The sequence below is a fragment of the Halichoerus grypus genome, chromosome 10 (genome assembly GCF_964656455.1).
Source record: "Halichoerus grypus chromosome 10, mHalGry1.hap1.1, whole genome shotgun sequence".
Taxonomy (NCBI): domain Eukaryota; kingdom Metazoa; phylum Chordata; class Mammalia; order Carnivora; family Phocidae; genus Halichoerus; species Halichoerus grypus.
Window position 1 is genome coordinate 124,080,552 of NC_135721.1, and position 18,059 is coordinate 124,098,610.

General features: G+C 46.7%; 2 protein-coding genes across 4 annotated transcripts in view; one reads left to right on the plus strand and one right to left on the minus strand.

The window, feature by feature from the left end:
- Nucleotides 1-18,059, plus strand: part of SYS1 (SYS1 golgi trafficking protein) — a 38,615-nt gene that overhangs the window by 5,617 nt on the left and 14,939 nt on the right. The window contains exon 4 of one of the 3 annotated variants that reach the window (XM_036114558.2): nt 416-790. The exons of 1 other annotated variant lie outside the window; for it this stretch is intronic. In XM_036114558.2, the coding sequence (XP_035970451.1) occupies nt 416-470 (55 nt within the window). In that variant the 3' untranslated portion in view covers nt 471-790. Of the gene's footprint in view, nt 1-415; nt 791-14,560; nt 16,395-18,059 lie in introns of those variants that run through there. One more of the 3 variants, XM_036114560.2, reaches the window with a different exon arrangement.
- Nucleotides 4,772-8,198, minus strand: TP53TG5 (TP53 target 5). Its single transcript, XM_078057418.1, is given in 5 exon segments — nt 4,772-4,900; nt 5,615-6,095; nt 7,558-7,688; nt 7,852-7,923; nt 8,187-8,198. Coding segments are annotated over 5 exon segments (801 nt in total). The 3' UTR covers nt 4,772-4,795.

The following is an 18,059-nucleotide window of genomic DNA, read 5'->3' on the forward strand; positions in this document are numbered from 1 at the left end:
AGCCAATTTTTTTTTTCTCCAACAATATACAGTGATGGAGCTGGATGACAGTTGGGGGGTGAAAAAATGTGTGACCTTAATGAAATTTGATTTTTTAAAATTTTTTATTTATTTGAGAGAGAGAGAGAGCACAAGCCGGGGGGAGAGGCAGAGGGAGAAGCAGATTCCCCACTGAGCAGGGAGCCCGATGCGGGGCTCGATCCCAGGACCCCAGGATCCTGACCTGAGCTGAAGGCAGACGCTTAACCGACCGAGCCACCCAGCCGCCCCGAAATTATGATTTTCTAAAATAACAATTAAAGCACTATCTAGAGGCAAGTTCCAGAGAGAACTGGGCAGTGGCAGGGACATGTTTGTCATTTTATTTATTTTATTTTTAATATATATTTTTTAAAGATTTATTTATTTATTTTAGGGAGAGAGAGAGGGAGAGAAAATCCCAAGCAGACTCTGCTGAGTGCGCAGCCTGATGTGGGGCCCTATCTCACGACCCTGAGATCACAACCCAAGCTGAAACCAAGAGTCCGCTGCCCGGCCGGCTGCGCCACCCAGGCACCCCTGTTTATCATTTTAGTCATAAATAGCTGTGCTTAATAGATGTCCAGCAGTGGGCTAAGTGCTTTACATGTTGTTTTCTTAATCTTCACAACAACCCTCAGAAGTAGGAAATATCATCTATATCTTACAGATGAGGAAACTAAGGCATTTGCCCAAGGTTACATGTTAGGAACTAGCAGACCCAGGATTTGGGCTCTGGCTTTGACAATAAACTCATTCTGAAGACAATTAATAGCTAAAGGACGTGCAAGTTCTTTAATTTTACAAACTGTCACCTCTGCCTTCCACTGTATTGCTTTAAATACAAAGGATATATAGTGCTTTGTAAACATTGTGAGCTTTCTTAGAAGAACTGGTAGACAGTATATTAAATATGGCCACAGATTCCCAAGTGAATGGATGAATGTAGGAAATGTTTTTATTTCCAAAGGATAAGGGAAAGTTACCTCCACCCTGACACTGAGTTGGTGTATCTCTTGACTTCCTAGGGGGTCTGAAGCCTGCACCTTTTTTATCCTCCACACCCCTACCCCTCCACTACCTCAACTTCCATTTGGAGAGAGAAGTGGAGACTAGTGCATAACTGGTACTCAGAAAAGTTATGACCCGAAGAGAAATTGGGAAAGGAGAAAGGGATATCTAGCTCAGAGGGTGCCCCTAGCTGCCAGTTCTAGGCAGCCCTGTCCAGATCAGAGCCAAATGGAGGCCGGGATGGCAGCCAGCAGATACCAGGGGGTGGGGTGGGAAGCTCCAGGCCCCCATGAATCCTATGGGGTGCACGATCCAAACAGTCTTTCCTGGAAGCACTTTCAGCTGCTCAGTGACTTCCCTGATAAGAGTAGCTTCTTCTGGCAGTCCCAGGGGGCAGTCCGTGCACAGACATGGATCTCCTCCCTGTATCCGTAGCACAAGGAACACAGAGCTTCAGGGGCAGGTAGAGTATGGGTAGATTCAGGGCACAAGAGAGGCCCTCTGTGGAGAGGGAATTAAAGCCTTGCTTGAGGTTTTCTGTAGGAAAGTAGCAAGTGGTGGTGAAAACAGCATTGAGACAGGAATGGGTAGAGGTTGCTAAGAGTTTGGATCCCTGTCCTGCTACTCTATGGGCAAGACAGAATTGTAGGGGCCTGGGGCACCTGCGTGACTTGGTTAAGCATCCAACTCTTGATCTCAGCCCAGGTCTTGATCTCGGGGTCATGAGATCGAGCCCTGTGCTGGGCTCCATGCTGGGTGTGGTGCCTACTTAAAAAAAAAAAAAAAAGAGCAGGGCCCCAAGGCTATAGGACTTAAGAGAGCTGCAGTGGAGTGCAAGGTTAAATCCTGGGTCCCATTACTAGCTGTGAGGACTTAGATAAGCTGCTTGACTTCCCCTTACCTTGGTTTCCTTGTTTGTAAAATGAGGTAAGCTAGCACTTCCCTGTGTTGTGAGGATTCAATGAGATACCTAGTGTAAAGCTTAGCACAGTTCCTGGTGTGTAGGAAGTGATCTAGAAATCTAAGCAGTTATAGTTACTGGGCCACTGCCCCATCTCTCCTCTTTTTACAGAGGAGACACCTTTCTTCCCAGCCTCAGTATTCTCAGCTGTTAGATGGGGAACAGGTTTGCCTGTGATCCAGGTGCAGCTACCAAGTACTGCGCTCCTTTGTGTCATCCATTGCAGAGTGACTTCGGTGTATTCTCACTTAATCCAATGAGATAGGTACCATTATTTTCCCATTTTGCAGACAGAGAAACTGAAGATTAGATACACTTCTGTGTATTCTCACTTAATCCAGTGAGATAGGTACCATTATTTTCCCATTTTGCAGACAGAGAAACTGAAGATTAGGAATAAACAACTTTTCCTAACATCACAGAGCTGATGAGAAGCTAGGCCTCTCTGCCTCAACAGCCTCCTCATCTTCACGTTCCAATCATGTTTAGTGGTAAGTGATCCAGAATAGTAGAGGGACAGTTTCTGGAATCCAGATGTCGTTATAGCAAAAGGCTGTGAATGTGAACATAAGATTGGCTTTTTAACATGCAGCTAATTCCCTTAAAGGTGAGCAGTTAGGCGGGTGCTCATGAGTGAGACACAAGGAGCTTTATTGTGGCACAGGGCCAGGGAGGAGGCAGGAAAAAAAGGACAGACATTTGTCCAACACCCCACGAACTGGCTTCACCTACATCAAGCCTGATTTGCTCGAAGCCCTGTGGAACTAGTATCCCTATTTTATAAACGGATGATAGGCTCAGAGAGGTCATGTGACTTCTTAAAAGTCACTCTGAATCAAACACTTTAATTTACCCCCCGGTTAACTGGCAGGGAGCCGTTTCTGGGGGTGGTGTCCTCTGATCACTGAGATCTGTTGCAGCCTCCTGCCCAAAGCAGGATCTAACTGAGCCCAGAAGAGGAGCCTCAGATTGTAGTAGTCAAGCACAGGGAAGGTGGTAATGGGAGGGCCCCAGCTATGGGACTGTGGGAGGCAGGTTGTCTGAGGCCCAAGTGCCAGCTCAGGTGGGGGTGGGGGTGGTAAGCCTGGAAAGAGTGCACAGCTGGGAGTCGTTCACACTGTAGCCTGCATCCTTGCTCCTCCCCCCAGCGGCGCTCTGGACAGGAGGGATCCTAGCCTCAGCACGCAAGCACGGCCCATCCAACTGCTGTTCTTGGGCCCAACTCTGGCTCCCTTTGCGGCAAAGTGGAAGCTGCCAATCTTACCCAGGCCCACGCCTTTCAGGTCCCCACTTGGGGCTCCCAGGGCAGGCTCCCAGGAAGACTAGTGCAGGGGGTCACCAACCCGGTGTGTTTTGGTTGGGAGCGCGCTGCCCTGATTGCCTGCATAGTGCGCACAGACAGACGTTCGCGCAAAGGTTGATGGAATGGAGGGTGCTGGGGGTGAAAGAGCGAGTAGGGGTGATTTTTTTTTTTAATTTTATTTATTTGAGAGAGAGTGAGAGAGCATGAGAGGAGAGAGGGTCAGAGGAAGAAGCAGACCAGCCGCTGAGCAGGGAGCCAGATGTGGGACTCGATCCCAGGACTCCGGGATCATGACCTGAGCCGAAGGCAGTCGCTTAACCAACTGAGCCACCCAGGCACCCGAGTAGGGGTGATTTTTGAAGACTGATGGGACTGATGACGTCCAGCAAGGAAACCGAAATGGCGACTACCCAGGAGGTGGGCCGGAGTGCAAGACCAGCGGGAAGACAGCTTGGAGTGGAGCTTGCGGGGTGGAGGCGAGCGGGAAACGGCGCGGTGGGCGGACGCGGGGGAGGTGCGCGTAGGCTCGTAAGAGTCCAGCCCGGCAGGGCAGCCCAGAGAAGCCCCGCGCCGGCAGGCTCAGGCTGGCGGCGCAGCCCAGGGCTAACGCGGTGCGTTTCGGGGGAACCCCTTCCATCTTCCTCTCTCCTGCACCGGGCATCTCCACCACCGCCTGGGTTCCTCCCGGGAAGGCTCTGCACCCCTTGATCGCTGCGCTGCTTTCTTGAGGGCGCCACTCCGCGCAGCCTGCCTCCAGGGCAAGATCCCCAGAAAGCCCGGGTTCCCTGGGTTTTCCTCTCCCCAGCTGCACGTTCAGGGCCATGGCTCCTGCTGACAGGGCGACCCCGACCCGATGGGGTCGACCAGGACTTGGGATTGGGGGTTGGGCGTGTCGTGTCGCACGGGAGCTGTAGAGTCGAAGTACTGACACTGGGCCTGACTGGGTGCTTTCCTCGACCCAGGCGGGACACATTTCGAGGCCAAGCTGACACCCATTTGTTGACACCCGACGCTGCAATAACCGGGGCGCAATGCACGTGAATGACTGGCTGGATGGATGCTCCCTTGTGCCTTTTTCCTTTCTTCAGAAAATGGAATGGGGAGCAGCCACCAGTTTTAGATTAGAATTCTGGCCCCTCCACTTCCTAGTCGCGTGAGCCTGGCCAAGTCACCTTCTGTCTCGGCGCCACGGTCTCTCATCTTGTTGGCTTGCAGGGCCATTGTGAAGCATCTCGCACCCGGAAAGTACCTTCTATGACTTCATAAAGTGTACTCTTCCGGAGGCCAGCTCGCAGGGGTGGGGAGGGGTGCAGCTTGCTGGTTTCTGTGTGCCACGTTCTAGACTGACCTTAGGGGCCTGGGAATGGGGTGGAAGAAACCTAAAATGGTGATGCACGCTTTTCCTCCCCACCTCAGTCGAGGGCCCCTTTCCTCCCTCCATCCTTTCCAGCCCCAAACAGGCAGAGCCGGCAGTACTATTCTTCAGTTCCCAATGGGAGATTTTATTTGTAGACTCGTGAATTTGCCCGCCCATCCCTCGCGCTTAGATGATTGCGCCATCTCCACCCTCACCTCACACCTCTGGCTCCCGTCCAGGGTCACGCCACCTGTGAGCAGAGACCTCGGTGTTAGGAGCTAAGAAGGCCGCCAGGGGGCGCTGCCACCCGGGGAGAGGGCTCAGGGACCAGGGCCCGCTAAAGTCCTGCAGGTTGGGGATCTGGGTTTTGTGAAGGGGAAGCCTCCCTTTCAGCTGGACCCCCAAGCCCTTCATGCCTTCCTCTCTTGGGACCTCAGTTCTCTCATGGAAGGGTGGAGTATTTTGTTTTCTTTCTTTTTTTGCTAAGGAACTTTTTGTTCAGAGTAAATCTTATTTGAAGCATAAATAAATGAAACGTGGGGTGGTGATTTGGTCTAAGAGGGGATGGGATATGGCAGAGCTCTACTTGACTGCTCCCCCTTCCCCCAACATTTGGAAATCCCTGAACTCCCTTACTCAGACTCCTGACAGATTCTGAGCCATAGCAATTGTGGGCCCTCCTGAGGCCTCCAGGCAGTGAGATGACCCACCTCAGAACCCCCACTTCCAGTGCCCCCCCCCAGAGCCCCTGTTTGGATCTTGAGAGGCCCCAGCCTAGCCACCACCCTGCTGTGTGGCCTCAATCAATGGTTTCCCCCTCTCTGGGCCTGAGGGAGGGGTCTCCCCCGAGCACTGCTAGCTAGCCACAGCCCCCAAGAATCTGGATCCTGAGCCTCTGACTCGGGCCCAGTTCCAAGCCTGGCTTCGGCCTGTGTCTCACCCCGGCCGGGTGGTGGTGTCATACTCTGTATGGATGCCACATAGGTAGCTCAAGTGATGCAGAGCAGAAGCGGGTACAGCAGCGCTTGACCCAGCGCAGGGCGGATGATCTGCACATCACCCGAGGCCCTGGGAGGTGGATTCGTGTGGGCAACCCCTCAAACCAGATCCACTGGTCAGCTGCTTCCATCTGCTTCTTGTCCCCCATGGGAGTTCTGTGCTGGTAGGTCTTCAGGAAGACAATGCGGAGGTCCCCAGTGGGTGATTGCCTCCCCTGGGCTCCAGGGCAAGCGGTCAGGTCATGACCCTTTGATGTCCTTGGGAGCTCAGGCTCCACCTGCTCCTCGCTCTGGTGCGCTGCCACCGGCGGCTGGTGTGCCCTGTTCCCCCCGCCCAACCCCACCGGGGGCTCCCCTGGGCACTCTAATTCCGGTATCTTCCTGGGGCACCCAGCCTCTTGGAGCTCTTCGTTATCTTGTTCCACTCTATCGCAGACGCTGCTGCTCCTGGCACAGGGAGGGAAGGCAGTCAGCAGAGCAGGATGAGGGCCCTGGTCCCCCAGCCTCGCCCTGAGACCGCTGCTATGCAGCCAGCTCAGGGGGGAAAGCTGGAGAGCCCCGGAAAAGAAACTTCACCACCAGAGGCCTTGTGCCTGGAGGCAGGGGAGGTGATAATGGCCAGGGGAGGGAGTCCTCCTGGCTGGGGAGGCGAGCGGCACTGGCCTGTGGTTAGGACACCTAGGACTAGATGTTGTCTGCGCGGGCCACTGGCCAGGGTTCCGCCTCTCTGGATTTCAGTTGATGGGGTGAACTAGTCCAGTGTTTTCAAACTGTGCTCCAAGAAACCTTAAGTTTCTGAGGAGACCTCTCAAATGCCCTCCCCACCCTGGGGAGGGGCAGGGTGAGGGCGGGATACCTTTCTGCCCAACACAATTGGGGCCTGAGGAAGGATACTTGAAGAGAGGTTCTGCTGCTTTAAACAGGTTGGAAAACTATGGGACGAGAGAGGCCTGACCCTTCCAGCCCAGTGTTAACTGATTGCCTGCGCGTCCGAGGCGGCCAACTCAGAGAAAGGAGCTCCGAGAGGGGGCGTTAGCCTTCTAGTGCTAGAAGGAGACTTGCCCCAAGGGTGTGTGTAATAGACTGAGTCTTCTGTAAAGCACAGCATTGTCCTAGCTGAGTGTGTGTGGAGCGGCATGAGGACTCAGGCTCCACATAATGCCAGTACCGCTGATAATTACCACCATTGAGGGTCTGCTGTGCATCAGGCCGGGGACCCTCACACCAGCCCCACAAATAGGAGGCAGTGAAGTGGCAGAGTGGCTTGGCGAGCACAGGTTTTCAAGACCGACAAACGGGGGTTCAAATTTGCTTGTGCCTCTTACCATCTGCCTGATTTGGGGCAAGTCATTTCACCGCTCAAAGCTTTAGTTTCGTCGTATGTAAAACTGGGGTAACTCTGTCTACCTAATAGGAATGCTGTGAAGAATTAACTAAACTGGAAATACTTGTGAAGTACTTAGCAGGTGCCTAATAAATGTCAACTTTCTTAATATTCTGACGTGATTTATGAGGAAGCCGAGCCTCAGCAAGATGACTGGTCTGCAGGTGAATCTCTGGGTGGTGTGGATTTGAGGGTGAGGAGGAGGAGTGGCCCCTCTTGCCTGGGTGGTGCCCTAGTTGGTGGTTAGTCCCATAACTGGATGATTGTGACCATGGTTAGGACCACAACTCTGATATCACGCAGGCATGGCTTCAAATCCTAGCTCTGCCACTTACCAGTCTTGTTAGCTGGGACAAGTCACTGCGTCTATTGAGCCTCGGCTTCCCACTAGTAAAATAGGGCTAATCAATACCTTTGTCATAGAGCCTTTGTGAAAATTAGGTTTTCACAAAGTGAAACAGTGCCTGTTCGTAGTAAAGATAGTCATTGGGTCCGTGGTGGGGGCCAGGGGTGTGCCGAGCTCACCCAGTGGAGATCCCAAGGATCTTCGGAACTCTGAGCAGTGAATTCCAACACCTTCTGGCCAGGCTATGCAGTTCTTGGATCCGGGGGTTTGAGCTCTTGAGCAGCTTCAAGAGCGACAAGTTTTTTAATACCTGCCAGGGTCGAGAAACCAGGAAAACAGAAGCTTCAGCTTTCCTGGGGTAGCCTCCCACACCCCACCTCAACTTTGGCTCAACTCCATTCAGTGCTGGGCCTGGGGACTCCTGGGTCACTACAAGCCTGACAACTAGGAAGGACCAAAATGGGGCATCTCACCATCTTAAGTCGGTTCCGCCCGATTACTTTGACAGGTTGTGGTATCTTGTCCTGTGGTTCTTCATCTTGTATCTGAGAGACAGAAGGAGAGAGTGCACTAACACAGGAGGAATCCCCCCCAGACGCCTCCACTATGCTTCTCCATTTGGCTGAGCATGGGTTTGACCACCCTTTGGGAGTTTTGTCACCTTGGTTTGGGGGCAGAAATGGGGAAACCATTCCAACTCTCCTGACCTCCCTTCACCCTTCACCTCTCCCTCCCCGCCCCACCCCAGGCTGGATGGCCCAGCTCTGGGTGTGGTCCAACCCCCTCTGTGTCCACTCCCAAGTCCAACCTTGGAAACCATTCTATTCTTGGGCCTCTTCTTTGCTGATGGACTCATACTGGGGCTGTGAGACCTCAAGGACAGGTGGAGCAAGACTGGTACCAGGCACCGCCTGCTCCCTGCCCCTCTCAGTTTGGCCAGCACTCAGGCCGGCCATCAGGATGGCTGTGCTGAAGCTCCCAGGGAGGGGAGCTGTGACATCACTGAAATTTGTGACAGCAGCAGGGCGGGGTCTCCAAGGAGTATGTGTGTGGCAGGGGTGGAGGGTGAGGAGGAAACTCCCCATTTGTGGAAAAACCTAGTAGGTACCAGACAGAGGCCTATATTGTCAACACCTCCCTGTGAGGTAAGAGAATTATCTCCTCTTTTTAAATAAAGAAGCCAAGGTTCAAAAAGGTTAAGTAATTTACTCAAGGCCACACAGCTGGATAATGGTGGAGCTGGAAATTTAAGGTCTGACAGTGAACGCATGAAACCAGGCATTCCCAACTACGCTCATCTGTTCATCTGTGTCATATGTTGACCGTGCACCTGCTACGTTTGTTATTCTAAGCACTGAAATAAAAGACAATTCTTATCTTCAAGGAACATACATTCTAGTGGAGGGAAAACAAAACAGTGTGTGTGCTTGTAAATGTTTAACATTTGGCTCTCTGAAACAAAATGTTCATCTACGTGTGTGTGTATTATAAATTGTACTGATAGAAATCTAAAATAATAAAATTCGACAGTACTCTTTGTTGTAAATTCCAAAGAGCCAGTTCATTCTTAAAGTATGTTTTTCTTGGATTCTGCCTAACTCATATCCATAACCAACCTGTGGTTGCAATGGATGAACAAATGTTGACATTTTCACTTAACACTAAAGAGGAAGAAGAAAGTACAAAAGTGAAAGAATAAAAATGTTTGAATTTCACTCACTCATCAATGACATATCAAGTTATCTGCTGTATTGGATCAGAGTTTTCAAATACCAGAGGTATATTTTCTCAGATTTTCTTCGTGGTGCGCTATTTACAATGTACTAGCTATAGACGGGACATATGTGTTTACATTTAATTGTATTACTAACATTTCCTCCATTCGTCTCTTTTTTTTTTTTTTTAAAGATTTTATTTATTTATTTGACAGAGAGACACAGCGAGAGAGGGAACACAAGCAGGGGGAGTGGGAGAGGGAGAAGCAGGCTTCCCGTGGAGCAGGGAGCCCGATGCGGGGCTTGATCCCAGGACCTGGAATCATGACCTGCGCCGAAGGCAGACGCTTAACGACTGAGCCACCCAGGCGCCCTCCTCCATTCGTCTCTTAAGGCTAGGCCAGCAGTCAGCAAAGTTCTTCTGTAAAGGGCAAGATAGTAAATATGTCAGGCTTTGCAGGCGGTATCGCTGCGGCTGCTCTGCTCTGCTGTTGTAGCGTGAAAGCAGCCACGGATGCTAAGCAAATCAGTAGGCATGGCTGTGTTGCAATAAAACTTTATTTACAAAGGTAGTGTTGGATTAGATTGGGCCCATGATCAAACCCTGGTGTAGACAGTCAACAAAATAATAAATCAAAACCTGATTTATTACAAGTACCTGTGTCTCTGGGGCAAAAACTCCTAGCAGGGCTGATTTCAAGCTACCAGCGTGATGTCACTGAAGGCAGAGTTGAATGGAAATGCACGGTAGCATACCGTTACAGCTACTATAGTTCTCCAGATGTGAAGACTCTCAAGGACATAGATAGTAGCAAAAGGTAGCAAACAATTGGAAAGTGATGAGTTTGAGCGTTTTTCACCTTTGTTTATAACATCATTAATTTGATTAAGTTTGTATAATTTGATTTTTAATGATTGCTATGCTTAACGACCAGTCAGCAGAGTTCGTAGAAGCATAATAGGCTTTTGCAAGCCCTTATGAGTCAGTTCCAACACACCACTGTCATGTCAGAGGGAAATAAGTGTGGGGAGAAAAGTAAACAGGGCTGAGGGCCGAGGGAGAGCAAAGGTAGAAGATTTGCTAGTATTAAAAAGGCTGGAATGGGGGCGCCTGGGTGGCTCAGTTGGTTAAGCGTCTGCCTTCGGCTCAGGTCATGATCCCAGGGTCCTGGGATCGAGTCCCACGTCGGGCTCCCTGCTCTGTGGGGAGCCTGCTTCTCCCTCTCCTCCCCACTCGTGCTCTCTCTCTCGCTATCTCTGTCTCTCTCTCTCAAATAAATAAAATCTAAAAAAAAAAAAAAAAATTTAAAAAAAAAAAAAAGGCTGGAATGGGCAGCATTCGCCAACCAGATGAGATTTGAGCAGGAACCTGAAGGAGGTGAGGGAAGGGCAGACTGGCCGTGGCAGGAGATGGGGGCAGGGAGGGGGTGGTGGTGAAGGGTTGGGACAGACGAGGGCTGCTCGGAAGGATCTGCCTAGCCGGCCGCAGCAATGAGTGGAAGAGCCTGTGAAGAACAGCTTCCTGGCACCACCCCAGTCAGTCAGCCAGTCTGATACCCAACCGAGCGTGGGAACCGAACTCTCCACTGTACTGCCTCTAGGGCAGAGAGGTGTATGTGTGCAGGGGGTGCTTAGCTCTGCCTTTTAGGGGTGACACACCAAGCCGAGGCTACAGAACAGCTTCGTCCATGTCAATGTCCTTTATTATTAGGGTGAAGGGGGGAGGTTAACGTGCTGTACCCAGGGAAGAAACCTGGAGGTGACTCGAGAGGGAAGCTGTGGGGGACACTCCCTCTCCCTTCTGTCCAACCCACTACTTTTGGCTCCTCTTCCTGCTCAGGCACCACTCTTCTTGCTGGCACGATTTCAGCGCTTACCACCTGGACTCTGGTGGGCTGTATCAGGATCATCTACAACTGCCACTCAGCCCCCGGGTGCCAAGGGCCTGGGGACCCACCATGTGCTACACACTCAGGATAGCCACATTATAGGCAGAGCATGACTCCTCTCAAGAAGTTCACAGGCCCCGGGGGGGGAGGTACTGCTAGAATATAGGCTCTTCAAGGGCAGAGAGTTTTGGCTGTTCTATTCATTTATAAACCCCCCAGAGCCTGGTAGGTCACAATAAGTATTTTTTGAAAAAGTGAAGTAAACAGCATTATCAATGACAAAGGTAACCCCAGGGGCTGTTGGACTACAGAGGACCAGCCTGAGGAGGTCAGATAAGTCTTCGTAGACACTTAAATGTAATGAGGAATGAAGGAGTAGAAGTTGGCCAGGCAAAGGGGTGTGAGGTAGGCAGGGCATTCTCAAAACAGGGAATTTTGAAAACATAGGTGTGGGGGGCGCCTGGGTGGCTCAGTCGTTAAGCGTCTGCCTTCAGCTCAGGTCATGATCCCAGGGTCCTGGGATCGAGCCCCACATCGGGCTCCATGCTCCGCAGGAAGCCTGCTTCTCCCTCTCTCACTCCCACTGCTTGTGTTCCCTCTCTCACTGTGTCTGTCTCTGTCAAATAAATAAATAAAATCTTTAAAAAAAAAAAAAAAGAAAACATAGGTGTGGAAAAGAATTATGGACAGTTATATGTTGCTAGAGTAGAAAAGAGGGGCCAAGAGTGCCAGTGGATGACCAGGGCTTTACCACCAAGATGCTTGGAGTTTGTCCTGAGGGTCCAGGGACCCCCTGAAAGGGCTCTGGCAGCCAAGGCAAGGTGGCTAGATTTGGTGCTGGGGGCCTGGCCTGGCCCGGCCGGCCCTGCCACTCTGCTCTAGTCCATGCTTTCCCCCTCATGTGGTCCCCTCCCTCGGAAGTGGTGTCTGTCTGAGCATTTCACCCCCACAGGGCAGGGAGTTCTCCATGCCCAGACTCTACCCCAGCAGAGACTCCCACAGCAATTTTCCATGTCCCATCTTGTTTGGTCTTTCCATCACAGGAAACCCATTGGTGGGGAGAGAGACTTATTCAATGACACACAGCCTTGTGGACCAACTCCAAGGCTCTTGAGTGGAAAACCACCACTTTTTTTCTCCTTAGTTGTGGTAAAATACACATAACATAAAATTTACCAACTTAACCATTTTTAAGTGTACAGTTTAGTAGAGTTAAACACATTCCCACTGTTGTGCAACCATCACCACCATCCATCTCCAGAACTCTTTTTCATCTTGCAAAACTGAAGCTCAATACCCATGAAACATCATCTCCCCATTTCCCCCTCCTCCCAGGCCCTGGCAATCACCCTTCTGCTCTCTGCCTCTAGAAATGTGACTGCTCTAAGTACCTCATGTAAGTGGAATCATAAAATAGTTGTCTTTTTGTGTCTGGCTTATTTCACTTAGCATAGTGTCCTCAAGGGCCATCCATGTCATAGCCTGTGTCAGAATTTTCTTCCTTTTTTAAGGTGGAATAATATTCTTTTGTATACTATCCATGGACACTTGGATTGCTTCCACCTTTTTTGGCTATTGTGAATAATCCTGCTGGGAACATGGGTGTATAAATATTTCTTTAAGACCCTGCTTTAAATTATTTTGGGTATATACCCACAAATAGCTGGATGATATGGTAATTCTATTTTTAATTTTTTGAGGAACTGTCATGCTGTTTTCTATAGCAGCTGCACCATTGTGCATTTCCACCAACAGGGCACAAGGGTTCCAGTTTCTCCACATCTTCACCAACACATATTTTCTTCCTCTACTTCCTCTTCCGCTTCTCCTCTTTCTCCTCCTCCCCCTCCTCCTTCTTCTTCCTCGATAGCAGCCATCCATAGGGTGTGAGGTTCCACTCTTGTTTTGTTTGTTTCCTCTCATAGTTTGCACTTTAGATTCTTTAAAGTCAGGTTTATTGGGATATCTTTTAATACAGTAAAATTCATCCATTTTAGTGAACAGTTCCATGAGTTTTGACAAGTGCAAACCACCACAATCAACATATAGAATGTTTTGTAATCCCCTCAAGTTCCCTCATGCAATCTCTGCCGTTAACCCCCTCCCCCTCCCGGCCCTGGCAATAGCTGATTTGTTTTTCAGGCCCTACAGCTTTGCCTTTTCCAGACCATCATATAAATGGAATCCTGCAGTGCAGAGCCTTTTGAATCTAGAATTCTTTCAGATTCCAGAAAGAATCTGGATGAGCACATCTCAGAGGGTAGCGGTAGTTTGTTTCTTTTCATTGCTGAGTAGTATTTCACTGATGAGTACGCTACTGTGTGTTACCTAATCATTGAAGGACATCTGGGCTGGGTTTTGGCAGTTCTGAATAAGGTTACCAAAAGCATTTGTGTGCAGGTTTTTGTGGGAATAAGTTTTTATTTCACTTGAGTGAATACCTAGGAGTGGGACTCCTGGATCATATGGTAATGGTACGTTTAACTTAGTAAGAAACTGCCAAACAGTTTTCCAAAGTAGTCATTCTGTTTTATATTCCTGCCAGCAGTGTGGGACAGGTCTATTCGCTACACATCCTGGGCAGCACTTGGTACTGTTAGGTTGTGTTTTTTAAATTAATTAATTAATTAACTTTGAGAGAGAGAGCATGAGTGGGAAAGAGAGAGAGAGAGAATCTGAAGCAGACTCTGCACTGAGTGCAGAGCCTGATGCAGGGCTTGATCTCTCGACTGCGAGATCATGACCTGAGCCGAAACCAAGAGTCAGCTGCTCAACTGACTGAGCCACCCAGGCATCCCAGGTTGTGTTTTTTAAAAAGCCATTCTAGTAGGTATGTAGTGGTATCTCAGGGTAGTGTTAATTGATATTTCCCTAATGACTAATAATCTTGAGCATCTTTTCATGTGCTAATTTGCCATCTATTTATCTCTTCTGGTGAAGTGTCTGTTCAGGTCTTTTGCCCATTTTTAAAAATTGAGTTGTTTTTGAGGTGCGTGGGTGGTTCAGTCAGTTGGGCATCTGACTCTTGATCTCGGCTGGGGTGTTGATCTTGGAGTCATGGGTTGGAGCCCCACATTGGGCTCCACACTGGGCGTGGAGCCTACTTAAAAAAATAATAAAAGTTGGGTTGTTTTTCATACTATTAAATTTGAGAGTTCTTTGTAAATTCTGGATCCCTTTGTCAGACATATGATTTTACAAGTATTTTCTGCAGTCGCTGGTTTATCTTTTCGTTTTCTTAACTGCCTTTTGAAGAGCAGATTCTTAATTTTGATGAAGTCCAGTTTATCAGTTTGTTTTTTTTTAACGGATTATGCTTTTGGTGTCATATCTAAGAAATATTTGTTTAGCCCCAAATCACTAAGGCTTACTCCTATGTTTTCTCCTCAACATTTTAGTTTCAGGTTTTTAGATTTAGGTCAATGACTCATTTTGCATTAATTTTTTTTAAAAGATTTTATTTATTTCTCCATCTCCTGTTCCCCCTGCCTGTGTTCCCTCTCTCACTGTGTCTCTCTCTGTCAAATAAATCAATAAATCAATAAATCTTTAAAATATTTTCTTTATTTATTTGACAGAGAGAGAGAGTGCACAAGCAGGGGAGCGGCAGGCAGAGGGAGAAGCAGGCTCTCCGCTGAGCAAGGAGCCCAATGTGGAACTCGATCCCAGGACCCTGGGACCATGACCTGAGCTGAAGGCAGATGCTTAACCGACTGAGCCACCTACGCATCCTTGGATATTTATTTTGCAATAATTTTTGTATATAGTGTAAAGTATGGATCAACGTTCTTCTATATGGATATCTAGTTATTCCTACACAATTTGTTGAAAAGACTGTCCTCTTTCCTTTGAATTCCTTCACACTTTTCTCAACAATCAATTGACCATATATGTATGGATATATTTCTAGATTTTGTTCTGTTTATTTGATTTATATATCTATCCTTTTGCCAGTATCATACTATCTGGATTCCTTTATGGTATGTCTTATAATCTGTCTTGATTACTATAGTACTTTATAATAACACTCAAAATTAGATAGTGGGTTCTCTAACTTTCCTGTTCTTTTTTTTTTTTAAGTTTATTTATTTAAGTAATCTCTACACCCAACATGGGGCTCAAACTCATAACCCCGAGATCAAGAGTGGCGTGCTCTTCTGACTGAGCCAGCCAGGCACCCCTTCTGTTCTTTTCAAAATTTTTCTTTCCTTATGAATTTTAAAATCAGCTTGTTGATTTCTACACAAAATCCTACTAAGATTTTGACTCTGTTCCTTGGACTTTTTGTTCTGAGTTATCCTTTCTTTTTTGGGCACATTTGCAGTTCAGTCATTTTCTCAACATGCTTCCTGCCAGTAAAATTTTGAGGTTCAAAGGCCTCTTTTAATTTTTCTCAATTATTTTTGTAAATTTTGAAATGATTATAGATCTGTAGGGAGTTGCAAAAGTAGTACAGTTTCCTCTAGGGGTGGCACCTCACAATACATACAATATGAAAACCAGGAAATTGATATTGTACAATCCACAGACCTAATTCAGATTTTAGCAGTTTTACATGCATTCACTTGTGTGTATGTGTTCCATCACCACTAAGATCTCCCTTGTGCTATCTGCCCCTCTCCCCGCCATACCATTCCTAATCTTTAGAAACCAGTAATTTGTTTTCCATCTCTATAATTTTGTCATTTCAAGAATGTTATGTGAATAGAATCATACTGTATGTGACCTTTCGAAATGGGCTTTTTTCACTCAGCATAATGCTCTTGAGATCCGTCCAGGTTGTTGCTGTATCAATAGTTCCTTTTATAAACTTAAAAAATCACTGTAGATTCACAGAAAATCCCAAAAAGATGTATGCATGGAGGTCCTATGACCTTTCACTCATTTTCCCCCAATGGTAACATCTTACACAACTACATTATAACACCAAAACCACTTGTTGATTCATGTAACCACCACCACAATCAAGATACAGAACCGTTGTACCACCCCAAGGCTTCTTCATGCTCTTTGTAGCTATACCCACCCCTCTGTCCTCCCACCCTACCCTCTGGCAACCCCTCTTCATTTCTATAATTTTGTTATTTCAAGAATGTTATATAAATGGAATTTTACAGTATGTAACATTACAAGTTTGGCTTTTTTTCACTCAGAAAATACCCTCAATATCAACCCAGTTGTTGCATGTATCAATAATTTGTTCCCCCCGCCTTTTTTTTTGCTGAGTTTTATTCCATAGTATGGAATGTACCACAATTTGTTTAACTATTCACTCATTGAAGAACATTTGAATTGTTGCTAATTTAGAGCTATTACAAGTAAAGCTGCTGTGAACATTTATGTATAGGTTTTTGTATGAACATAGTTTTCATTTCTCAGTAATAAATGCCAAAGAGTGCAATTGCTAGATCATATGGTGTCTGCTTAGTTTTCTAAGAAGCCACAAACTATTTTCCATAGTGACTATATTATTTTACATTCCCACCAGCAACATATTAATGATCTGTTTTCTCTGTATCCTGACCTGCTTTTGGTATGGTCACTATTTTTTTAAAACCATTCTAATAAGTATGGAGTGCTATCTCATCATGGTTTTAATTTGCATTTCCCTAATGGCTATTGATGCTTAACATATTTTAATGTGTTATTTGCCACCGCTGTATCCTCTTTGATGAAATATCTGTCTTTTGCCCATTTTCTAATTGGATTATTTGTTTCCTGTTGAGTTTTGAGAGTTCTTTATGTATTTTAGATATGAGTCCTTTGTAATATATGTGATTTGAAATATTTTTTCTCACCTATATGCCTTTAATTTCCTTTTTTGGTCTTATTTGCTGAGTAGAAATTCCAGTACCATGTTGCATAAAGGTGATGAGAACAGTCATCCTTGGCTTGTTCTTGATCTTATCTTTCACCAGTAAATATGATGTTAGCTGTAGGTTTTCTGTAGATGCTCTTTATCCAGTTCAAAGTTACCCTCTAGTCCTAGTTTGTTGAGAGTTTTTATAATAATGGACATTGGATTTTGCCTAATGGTTTTTCTGCATCAGTTGATATGGTCACGTGATTTTTTTCTTCTTTAGTTCATTACTATGGTAGATTATATTAATTGATATTTGAATGTTGAACTAGGCCTGCATGCCTGAATAAATCCCACTTGGGTTTTTTTTTTTTTTTAATTTTTATTTATGAGAGAGAGAGAGAGCATGAGCAGGGGGAGAGGCAGATGGAGAGGGAGAAGTAGGCTCCCTGCTGAGCAGGGAGCCCGACATGGGGCTCGATCCCAGGATGCAGGGCTCGATCCCAGGACCCTGGGATTATGACCCGAGCCAAAGGCAAAGGCTTAACCGTCTGAGCCACTCAGGTGCCCCAAATCCCACTTGATTTTGATGTTTAATTCTTTTTATGTATTTTTGGATTGAATTTTTGCTAATATTTTGTTGAAGATTTTTGTGTCTATTTTTGTGAGGGCTCTGGGTCCTTTATATAGTACCTGCATTACTCTTGAACTGGTATAGTGTTATTTGAGAGTAGACTTAAAATAGTTGTAAATATATATTACAGACTCTAGGGAAATGACTAAATTTTTTTTAAAAGAAGTGTAATTGATAGGCTAAGAAAGGAGAGAAAAATAGAATCACATAAAATGCTCAAAACAAAAGAAAGCAGAAAAAGAGGGGAAGAAAGAAAAAGAAATAAAGAACAAGCACAACAAATAGAAAACAGTTATAAACATGATCGCTGTTATGGCAATTATATCAGTCATCACTTTAAATGTGAATGGCCTAAATATATTCTAACTAAGAATGGAACATTCATGATAGACTACATTCTGAGCCATAAAACACACCTGAACAGATTTAAAAGAATAGAAATCATACAAAGTATTTTCTCAAACCACAATGGAATTAAATTAGAGACCAAGAACACATAGCTGGAAAAGTCCGAGATATTTGGGTATTAAACAATACATTACTAAATAACAATGGATCACAGAAGAAATCTCAAGAGAAACTTAAATATATTTTGAACTAGGGGTGTCTGGGTGGCTCAGTCAGCTAAGCTCTTGATTTTGGC